This window comes from Carassius auratus, chromosome 37 (assembly GCF_003368295.1).
Source record: "Carassius auratus strain Wakin chromosome 37, ASM336829v1, whole genome shotgun sequence".
Lineage (NCBI taxonomy): Eukaryota > Metazoa > Chordata > Actinopteri > Cypriniformes > Cyprinidae > Carassius > Carassius auratus.
Window position 1 is genome coordinate 16,157,596 of NC_039279.1, and position 12,042 is coordinate 16,169,637.

The 12,042-nt window shown below is 36.6% G+C and overlaps 1 protein-coding gene across 1 annotated transcript; it reads right to left on the reverse strand.

Moving 5' to 3' along the window:
* Window positions 1-10,110: 10,110 nt before the first annotated feature.
* Window positions 10,111-11,418, reverse strand: LOC113056556 (D(5)-like dopamine receptor). Its single transcript, XM_026223327.1, has one exon. It carries the CDS (start codon window positions 11,416-11,418, stop codon window positions 10,111-10,113), a length of 1,308 nt encoding a protein of 435 aa, XP_026079112.1.
* Window positions 11,419-12,042: the final 624 nt, after the last annotated feature.

The following is a 12,042-nucleotide window of genomic DNA, read 5'->3' on the forward strand; positions in this document are numbered from 1 at the left end:
CAATATGAGATGAACGCTGGCCAAAAAATCGTATTCCTTTCTTTTCTATTTTGTCTTTTCCAGTACAAATATCTAAAAGTTATTAAACATTTTAAAAAAGTAAAGTTTCTACTTAAAACAAGAAAAAAATTGCCAATAAGGTAAGAAAAGGTTGTAATTAAAAACTTAATTCAGAAGCAAAGCAAGATTATTTTACTTAGCCCATTAAGCGATGTTTCTTGTTTTAAGACTTCTATAAAATAATTATAATAAATGTATTACTTTTAATAAATAAAGAAATATATATATTGTTCTCAAGTAAATTAATCTTCATACTTAAAGGAATTGGTCACCAAAAAATTATTTCTCACCCTCATGCCATTCAAAATGTAGATATGGGGGGGATTAGCATTGAATCACTTACTCACCAATGGATCCTCTGCAGTTTCTCCTGCATCAGATGTGTTGATTACGAGAACTGATTGTCTGATTAACATTTAATCTTCCCGGACCTTAATACGTGGTCTTGTTAGGAGATGATTAACGCTATCGCTTCTCCTGTGACTGGTCATAATATTTTGACTCATCAGTGGCACATCAAATACGGTATACAGAAGCACAAACTTGTTTGCTTGACACTCACTACAAATGATTCAGTGAACCAAATGAATCAAACTGAATTTCAGTTTATTTCAGATCAGTTTGATGGATTAGATGAAAACAGTGATTCATTCCAAATCTGGCATCGCTAGTTCTGTAAACAGAAGATAAAAAAAACAGCATTTTTACCAGACTGTCCAGCTGTGACATTTTTCATTGGCATTTTCAGCTGTAAAATTTGATTTCAATTGTTCAATGCTCTCATATAATCAGAAATATTTCAGGAAATGTTGGGTAGAAGGATGTATCTAATTGGGATGTGGGTTGCCGCGTGGCCCACAAGGGATTGGCAAGCATCTGTGAGTGTGGTTTCATCACCGTTATCAGTCCTTCCCAACGGATCCCGAGTCCCCTTCCTGTGAACTGCTTCTGGGGAGTCCTGTTGACATGCAAATTTAAGAGGTATGAAATTCTGATTTACTGATGAGACGAGGGAATGCTGCTGCTGTCTTCTCGCTGTCCCTTTTATTATTTGTATTAATGTGCAAGTTTCTACCAGGCTAGGTTACAAAACACATCTCAAAAGTATAGGAATAGAAGATGTTAGAGTATCATAGACTATTATTCACTCACTGTCATGTTTTCTCATGCTCATCTTTTTTTTTTCTCTCCTGTGGAACACAAGGGAATTTTCAAGCAATCTTCATGCAAATGTTTTAATGATAGTTCATCGTGGCTGTCAAAACCCAAAAAAACACATTAAAAGTATGCAATATGACTATGTTCTTTATCTTCTGAGGCCTTGTTTATTTCCTTGAAAATCTCCTCGTGGTAATTTTATCCCGTGAAATAAATACTGTAAGGAACATTTAAAGAAATAGTTTTACCAGAAAATAAATAAATAAAAAATACTGAAAATGACCAAATGACCCTCAGACCAAACAAGATGTAGATGAGTTTATTTCTTCATCAGAACAGAGAATTTACCACATTTATGCATTTAGCAGACACTTTTATCCAAAGCAACTTACAGTGCATTCAGGCTAAACAATATATAAAAAAATTTTTTTTTACATTTTTTACCATTACATCACTTGGACACGAATGGATCTTCTGTAGTGAATGGGTGCCGTCAGAATGAGAGTCCAAACAGCTGATAAAAACATCATTATAATCTACATTTGTCCAAATCTGTTCTGATGAAGAAACTAACTCATCAATTTTCATACATTTTCATTTGTGGGTGTTCTATTCCTGTAAGATTCTAATTTATGAACTGGTATTAACTTCAGTAACAATAGCTTGCTCAAATGCACAAAGGTAATATGTTTCAGAAATAAAAATAATGCACCGCAGCTGTAAGATTAAAGTCTTTTAGAGTCATCATAAAAATGATGTGATGAAGTCATGCTGTGACATTCCCAGCTGCTTCAAGTCTGAAAGAAACCTTTGATATAAACTCCAATAATAATAGACTAGAATCAAACAATAATTTGAATTCAGGTAGCAACACCTGAGGTTCATTTGCATGAGAATAAATGCAGCGTGTTTGGGGAAAAGAAAGACAGACAGGGTAGAAGACAATCCTGACCAGAATGAAATAAAAATGCATCCCAGTGTGCATCAGATGTGCTCTGGTGTCCAGAAAGAAAGTGCTCAGCATCAGATTGGAGTGGGTGGGTGAATAACAATAAAACATGTGCAGGTCATATTTCACCATACTTAAATTTTTGCAATGTGGTAATTGCACATATATACAAACATAAATATATATATATATATATATATATATATATATATATATATATATATACACACACACACGCACACACACACACACACACACACAGTATCTTTCTTTGGCTTTATTTAATTATGTATTTGTCGTTTTTTATGACTTTGGACGTGATCTTGAGTGTCACCCTGGTTTTCATTGGGACAGTTGTGTGTTTTGCTCTGTGCATACAGCTCCAGCTCTTCTTGACCTTTGAGAGGAAGAAGTGACATGTTTTCTTTAACAAGAAGCCTTCTCTACAGTGTGGGAATGAATTCTAAGCGTATTTTCACTGCTCAGTTTGCTGCATTCATTTCCACTGACGGCTGTAAACATTTGTTCCTTTCTGCAGTGTTAAAATCTTTCATCTACAACACACATTGTCCATTGAACTGACCTTTGATTTACACTTTCATTTACATATCTTCTGACATTTAATCGAGGAGATATCATGTTTTGGGTAAATAAGTCACAAGGCTCAGAAAAAAAGCATGTAAAGGTTTTTTTTTTTTTTTCATTATATATTAGTTTAATAATATGTCAAGGATGGTCATAGCCTATTTTATTAAATGACATATGGAATAAGAGTTCAAGTCTGCTCTTATTAGGGCTCCAGCACAGAAGATTTGCACTGCTTATTTTGCATGTCTGTATTGGAATCTACAGTATTTAGGGAATATGGTTCACTAAGTTCACTTGTTGGTGAGTGTTTCCATAACTCTAGCTGCTAGCTCACGGTTTTATTTAGCATATATTCAGGGCCCAAGCCCCTAGGAGCCTATTGTGTTCCTAGTATTATTTTTATAAAAAATAAATTCAGCATGGTTTTCGGGGCTTTTGGGGCACTTAAAATGCAAAAAAATTGGCACACACCTTGGAATCCGCAGCCATTAGAGCCGTCAGAAACTGGTACACAGGGTGGCAATGCAGAGGGCCATATATCATACATACTTGCACATATACATAATGAAACTTGGTGCACATAAACACCATTTCAATAGCAACAACATGAACAATTGTTTCTGTGCATGCGCGTTTTGTGGCCCAAAATTAACTTCCAGTAAAAAAAAACTTCGGCAAAAAAATCAATAACAGAGTCCCTCCTATTTCTCATAACAGGCAAAATAAATAACAAGTAAATTACATTAACTAGCAAATTAATACTATAGGTGTGTTTGAATTAAAGTGGCACTGGGCAGACCAATCGGTGTGTGATATCAAAGTACAGTGAACTACAATAGTCAACATTTGAAATGGATCAAAAAAGTTTGGAACGGTTTTGATTTTAGGCCAACTTTGATGAAAGGTTTTGATCCACTTCAAATGTTGACTACTGTATAGAGAGCAGATGGCTCTATATTATTTTGAACCACTTTTGCTGTACTTTGTTACACACCGATCGGTTTGCACAGGACTGTTTCAGGTCAAACACACCTTATGTCCTGCCTGGCTGCGAGGCTCGCCATCTCCCCTCGTCTTTAGGAAACCAAAACATTTTTACTTTTGACAAGGTTTTTGTTCTAAAGGCCAGGTTGCATACCACAGCACAACAGCATTAGCCCAATTTCAGTCTACTCATTACCTTAACTTTAACTGAGTTTGTAGTCTGCATCATATTACTAGCCACTAGCCACATGATAAACAAACACAGACTGGGAGTTAACTTCAAGCCAGGCGTGTGGGTCCAATGAAACAGTCTATAGATTTCATCAAACCAACTTTCACAGTGCATGTCATTAGCTCCACCCAACAGGAAGACATCTATTCTGGGTTTTGTGAAAAATGCATGCTTTGTAATTTGATATACTCCTTTTATTGCTTTCATCCAATCACCACCAAATTCGGTCAACATCATCTCAAGACATTGGGGATGCTAAATTGTGAAGGGATTTTTGATATCTCGAATGTTTTGGCCGTGACAAGGTGACCAATTATGGCGAGAAATTAGAAACATGCGAGAAACAGGAAACATGCTTACTTTTGTACATTTATAAAGGTCAGTGTCCAACAGAAAATGTTAAAATATCAGACATTTCAGCTGAGAGATGCAGGCTGTAATACTAAGGTTGAATAAGAAATATGTTAGCTTTGTTTCCTTAGGTTAGAATGATAAATACCTACAATAAGTTAATATGTACTGTACTGATTGTTTAATGTAATTTTCACAAATGCATATAGATCATTTTTAAAAATGTTTATAGATCATTACAATTTTTGGTAACACTTTACAATAAGGTCTTAATGTTAATGTTCATAAAAATATTAATGTTCAAATTAGTTCACAGTTCATTAACTATCAGATAAAACTTAAAATTTTCATAGGATAATAAATATTTTAAGCCTAATCATAACCTACTCTGCTTCCATTAATTAGAATGGCAAATCAATAGATAGAATAAGTTAATATGGACTGTACTAGTAATATATTTTTATATAATTATTTCACAAATGCTTAAAGATCATTAAAATAATTTAAAACAAAATTATTGATCATTAGAAGTTTTGATAACACTTTGCCATTTGTAATGTATTAACATTAGTTAATGCAACTAACATGAACTAAATGAACAATATATTTCTACAGTTTTTTTTATCTTTGTTAATGTTCATAAAAATATTAATGTTCATGTTAGTTCACAGTACATTAACTAATGTTAACAGACAGAACTTTACATTTTTATTAATAATGTGTTAACTAAGATTATAAATATGTTAAATAGAGTTAATGTTAAAAAATGAAAGTTTGATTGTGTGTGTGTGTGTGTGTGTGTGTTTCATACTATAGATTTTGTAGTTTATCCCTTTCATTGCTGTAACCCTTAAAAGCACATTATGTAATTTTCCACCGCTATAGGACCAATGCAAACTCCAGCAGAAGTCATGTTCATGGATGCGCTAATGATTTATTAATGCAGTAGAATGTTTTATGAGTGACAAAGTGTGTCTGTTGGTTGACAAGCTTTGCTGGTGTTTTAATTTGAGTGACTTGATTTGAGACACCTGTGAAGTGTTTCGTAGTTTTAGTGCATTTTAGATGATACATTTATTTCTGCCAAGCTGAGAGTTGGTAAGGACAGTTATGTAAGGAGTTTTGAGAACATTTTTTGAGTCGTGTTTATTACAATGATATGGTGGTTTAAATTTCCACTCGACTTCCTACTTTGAATTCTATTGAAAACATCCTTTTTTTTAAACTCTTCCTCTAATTTTTGAACCAGTTTATATATTAAAAAAGTTATTAACCTTTTGAATACCAAATTGTTCTAATGTAATAACTACAAAATAGATTCCATAATTTGTCCACTCTTAGAATGTTTGCACAATATAATTGGCCCAGATCACTGACAGATCAAGCCACATAAAAGTTGCACAAGAGATTGTTGATGTGTGACATCTTGACAAATTTTAATTACTGAAGTAAAATGCTGTCTGTATCTTTGCCACATTGTCCTGAGAATGTCACATAAATACTGGTAAAAATACCTAAATAATTGTCTGAACTGACGTTCCCTTTCCTATGATTTGTGTCATGTGGTGTTTGTGTCAGGATATGAATGCCTTTGCTGCTGCTGAGATTTCCTGAGCACTTCTTCATTTGGCAAAGAGCTTCATGATATGAGAGTTTAATAACCTTTTATATTCTGATATATTGTGTTTACACCATTCATAAGAACAATAACTTTGAGGGTAAATATTAAGTGCCTGTTGACGGCAGATGCATCAGTTCTCACAAAGGCTTTCTCTTCCAATTTTACCCCTATATTGGGGATCGTGATGCACTTCCAAATCCATTACAGTGGAGAGCTGTCTGAAAGAGGCTTTCTTCACATTTAACTGTCTCAAATTCTGACACAGTGCACTACATTTAAATGTGGTTTATTTCTTAAAATAACCTGTTTGTGCAATTTAAAGGCATTCTTTACAAACATGATTGATTTGTTTTTTATCATTTGAATAACATAGTCATAACACGGGGCTAATTCATAAACATTGAGGTACAGTAGTTGATCTAACAAAATTGTAAGATTAGATTAGAATCTAAGATATCAATATAATATTAATGGTAACAATTTACAATGAGGTTTTTTTTTTGTGTGTGTGTGTGTGTGTGTGTGTGTGTGAGGTAAATCAATACTTCCATCATTGTTTTAATGTTTACCAGATGTTTAATTCAAAACAGGCTAGTTTTGTCTTTTTATATACAAATTGTGTTGGAAGACTGAAAAGTAAGTCTTTTTTTTTTCTCTCGATTACTTGTTTTGGTGTTCACACTGTTTCAACTCAGCAATTTCAGCCAACCACAGATGCTTTCAGGCACTTGCTCTTCCAGCCCCGAACAAGATAAATAATAGCTTTCAAAGCTGTGTGTGTTGACACAAAATATGTTTTGTGACAGATTTGCCTTACAGAACATCACTCAAGTTAGCGTGAAGTGCACATCAAAACAGATTATATATATATATATATATATATATATATATATATATATATATATATATATATATATATATATATATATAATGACACACCTTCTCATTCAAAGAGTTTTCTTTATTTTCATGACTATGAAAATTGTAGAGTCACACTGAAGGCATCAAGGGCTATTTGATCAAGAAGGAGAGTGATGGGGTTCTGCGCCAGATGACCTGGTCTCCACAGTCACCGGACCTGAACCCAATCCAGATGGTTTAGGGGTGAGCTGGACCTCAGACTGAAGGCAAAAGGGCCAACAAGTGCTAAGCATCTCTCGGGGAACTCCTTCAAGACTGTGTGAAGACCATTTCAGGTGACTAGCTCTTGAAGCTCATCAAGAGAATGCCAAGAGTGTGCAAAGCAGTAATCAAAGCAAAAGGTGGCTACTTTGAAGAACCTAGAATATGACATGTTTTCAGTTGTTTCACACTTTTTTGTTATGTATATAATTCCATATGAGTTAATTCATTGTTTTGATAGTCATGGTCATGAAAATAAAGAAAACTCTTTGGATGAGAAGGTGTGTCCAAACTTTTGGTCTGCACTGTATATATATATAATAAATATATAAATAAATATATACACAAATATATAAATATATAAATATATATTGGGGGGCATTAAACTGCATACATGTTTAAGAAAATATTTAACAACATAGTATCTGGATGTGCCATAAATAATGTGGCTTGAAAGAATTCTTCAACCAATGATAAACATTTGCCGAAAATGCGCTCACCCTCAGACCATCAGTTGTAGATGAGTTTTTTTTTTTGTCTGTATGTACTTTTGAACAGATTAGGAGAGATGTAGCTTGCCGTTACTTGCTCACAAATGGATCCTCTGCAGTGAATGGGTGCCATCAGAATGACATCACAATAATCCACGCCCCTCCAGTCCATCATTTAATGTCTTCTGAAGTGAAAAGCTGCATTTTTGTAAGAAACAAATCCATCATTAAAGGTCCCCTTCTTCGTGATCCCATGTTTTAAACTTTAGTTAGTGTGTAATGTTGTTGTTAGAGTATAACTAATATATCTGTACAATTCTAAAGCTCAAAGTTCAATGCCAAGCGAGATATTTTATTTAACAGAATCCGCCTACAACGAATGACCCGTTTGGACTACATCCCTCTAGTTCCTGCAGTAATGTTGTCGCTAAAACCGTTTTTTGACTAACCTCCGCCCACATGAATACACAAAAAGGGGGGCGTGGTCTTGTTGCACTCCGACGGAGAAGAAGGAAGAGTTGCGTTTGTGTTTTTCGCCGTGTCTTCGAAACGCTGTTATTTTCATCTCGGAGACCAATCATCTTTGTTTGGCTTTCCCAGGGACGCCCAGGGCCTTCCGTTTTCATGCGCATCTCATCAGTAAAAACGCTCCTGTGATTATAAGTACATCTCCAGCACATGCGTTCTTTTACTGTCTATGGTTCAGATCAGGATTGCCAGGTTTTCAAAACAAATCCTTCCCACTTGCTAGTCCAATCACGTTTCCAGGAGGGCCACGTGCTCAGCTGCTGTCGAATCACAACACAGGAACCGCTGGCCCAATCAGAACTCGTTACTTATTTATGACAGTAAAAAAACAGCGGTATACAGATAGGTGAATTGTGTGAAAAATACTGTGTTTTTTTACACGCCAAACATGAACACGTTATATTGCACACTGTAAACACAATCAAAGCTTAAAAAAAACAACACAAAAAACGGGACCTTTAAGGTGTTTTAACTGGAGTGGTGTTTGTATTCATTTTGACGGCACCCATTCACTGCAGAGGATCCATTGGTCAGCAAGTGATATTATGCTAAATTTATCCTAACTCATTTATTGCTTAGAGAGTAAATGTTCAGTAAATTTGAATTTTTAGAAGAAATACTCCTTCCATTTGGAGTGATTGCTCAAAGTGTGTTTACTTGTATTTTGAAGGATTACTGTAATCTGAAACACACTCTCAGCAAATAGCCATTTCTACTGTGTGAAGGTAAATTTAGCATCCAATTACTTTTGTTCCAGCTTCTTTTCTCCATGTGCTTGCTCCTAAACCTTTCCTCGTCACAAGCAGCCATTACCTTGAAAAAAAATGGAACTGCAACATGAATAATTTGTCGAACTAATAGCTTTCTGTCTAAGTTCAAGAGTTTACACGGAGCACTGTGCCCTCAAAGTTTCCACGAATATTACTCAGAGTGTGTGTGTGTGTGTGTACGCAGGTTTCATTGATTAGAAGCTTGAAATTTCCTTTATCTTCTTTTTTGCTCCCAAGTGGCACCTATTACAGCATACTTCATCTCTTAATAACTGTGGTAATTAAATGAGCAATTATCTCTAACAAGCCTCTTCAGTTTTGCATCTAAACACAACAAAGACCCACTCAAAGCTTTTTTCCCCGTTTTGTTTTATCAAATCTTTTAATATGGCAGAAATGTATTTTCTGATAAGGGTTTTATAGTAGTATTTATAGCAGTACACAGCATTGTGATGATACAGTACTGGATGTGATCTGTTTGAAAAACATGAATGACCGAATAATGTGGTCAGTTAATTTCAGACAATGTTGCGAAATGACTTCATCATGTGTTGTTTAGTCTCAAAGAGACACAGATTATTAGACATTTTTATTAATTGTTGTTTTTGTAATGATACGGCTCTTGTGAGTATTTGGGGAAGAGCATTTCTTATTTTACTTCTAAAGCATATTCATAATACATTGTGATACACTATGTGTGTTCCCTGGAAATTGAACCCACAACCTTTCACGCTGCAGTGCTCTACCACTGAGCCACAGGTACACACATATGATTTCAATAATTAACTGAATGTATTTTAGATACACAGCCAGGTTTATGTATAATAAATCATTTCTTGCAATTTCATAGATTTTGACTAACTCTGTATTTTCCACATTTTAAACATGCTCATGTATTTTATTTTAATGTTTAAATTAAACTGATTAATTAAACTGATACTGAAGCGATTTCAACACATATATTAAAATATGAATATTTAAATAAAGTCAAATGGAAGCAAATAGTTAATAATAAGATTTGGACTGAAATAAGTCTTAGACCACACGTTTCATTAATTACATTAGTTACATTTATTAGTTTGTTTCAAGTTCAAACTGCGTAATCCAAATGGAAGGGATTTTATATGCAATTTAAATGCTTATTTCTTCAATTTAGGCTTAAATATTTTTGAGTGGTATATGAAAATAAAATGAGGTCAACTCCTGTGCATATTAATTCTGAAGCTATAAACAAGTGAGAATGAAATTAAATGAGGTCAACACTCTTCAATTTGACCTGGGATCCCACAGCAGTCGCTCAGTGTTGTGGAGGTGAAGGGCATCATGTCCAGGGAGATCTCCATCTCTCCCTCCTGCTGCTGTAAGGCCGGAAGCAGCGCGCTCCGCTGGATACGAGACGAATCAGACACGACCGAGACCTTGTCAAAGGGTAAGTCCACGTGCTCCCCGTGACCGGGGACCAGAACCAGGCACTGGGTGTCGGAAGCGCCCTGCGCGTCCTTGTGGAGCAGAGTGGTGTCGTGATGGTAGGACACCAGCTCGTTGGAAAAGTTCACCGTCTCCACCGCAGAAGATGCGCAGAGTCGGTTGCAACCCAGAATAGTGGTGAAGGCTTTGCGGAAATCAGCGTTGAATGCGTAGATGACCGGGTTGAGCGATGAATTGGCCCATCCGAACCAGACGAAGATGTCAAAAGTGCTGCTGCTCACGCACAAAGAGTCTCCAAGAGTGTCCAGGTCACAGAACGGCACGATGCAGTTGAGGACGAAAAATGGCAGCCAGCAGAACACGAACACCCCCATGATGATAGAAAGCGTTTTTAACACCTTGGTTTCTTTCTTAAACGTGGTTTTCAGCGACTGCTCGCTCGAGCATGTTTCGTGCATGTGGCCAGCCGCCCTCTCCAAAGTGGAGATCCTCCGGATCTGCGTTTGCGCGATCCGGTAGATCCGCGTATATGTTCCTATCATGATTATAACAGGGATGTAAAAGCTTATAAGTGAAGATGCAATAGCATACGTCCTGTTTAAAGTCGCAGTGCAGTCCTCCGAGCTCACGGTGAGGTTCAAGGGCGCGCTGTGATCCTCAGCCCTGTGCCAGTTCAGTCTGACCGGAATGAAAGAGATCAGCACGGAAAGTGTCCACGCCATCCCGATCATTATAAACGCCATCCTCTGGGTCATTTTACGCTCGTAACGGAACGGGCTTGAGATGGCCCAGTATCTGTCCAAACTGATGATGCACAGGTTGAGGATAGACGCCGTTGAGCACATGATATCAAAAGCTATCCAAGTGTCACAAAAGCTCCCGAAGAGCCAGCAGCCGGCCACCTCAGAGACGGCTTTCCACGGCATGACCAGAACAGCCACGAAGAGATCCGAGACTGCTAGGGATATGACGAAGAAATTGGTGACTTTGGATCGGAGGTGTCTGAATTTGATGACGGCGGCGCACACGAGCGTGTTCCCCAGCAGCGTGGAGAGGATGAGCGCGCAGAGAGCGCAGCCCGTCAGCGCGCGGACACCCACACCGGAGCTGTCCCTTTCAGCACCATCGTTCTCCATGGGGCTTCCTCTCCACCCAGATCTGAGAGATCATATTCAAATTGCTCCTCACGTCACACTTTCTCCGCTTTCCAGTGAAGCTCTTTTCCGAAAGGTCTCGAGAGTGCCACCGTGCTCCTGCTGAACAGCAGCGCGTCAGAGAGAATAAAGGGGCAGCGCTCTCTCTGCTGAAAACATTGAGTCTGCCACAGAGAGAGAGAAGCTTAACTGATAGTGAGTGCGCTCACTGAAAGAAAATTACAAAATAAATAGAAAGCATCTCTACCTCAATTACAACATCTATTCTTCCTCCATCCATCCATCCATCTATCCCAGTTAAATATAAATGGCTTGTTTTAGCTAAGTCGCTCTGGATAAAAGCATCTGCCAAATTAATAAAATCTATCTATAAATCAATCTAAAATTATGTTCTCCAAACTTAAATTGATCATTGCATGTTTGTAGTTGTAGTGTGAACAAATGAACACATTGAGATCACATTAGGAGACATCCAGTGAAAGTAGATTGTATAAATATCAAGCAAACGTTTTATATTGTCAATAATAGTTATAATTGTTAATTTGTGTATTTTAGCTTTTACAAGTTTAGCTTTTACAAGTTTGCATAAACAATGTACAGTAAGTT

Excerpts from the sequence above, each read along its gene's own strand:
- LOC113056556 (XM_026223327.1), bottom strand. The coding sequence starts at position 11,418 with ATGGAGAACGATGGTGCTGAAAGGGACAGCTCCGGTGTGGGTGTCCGC.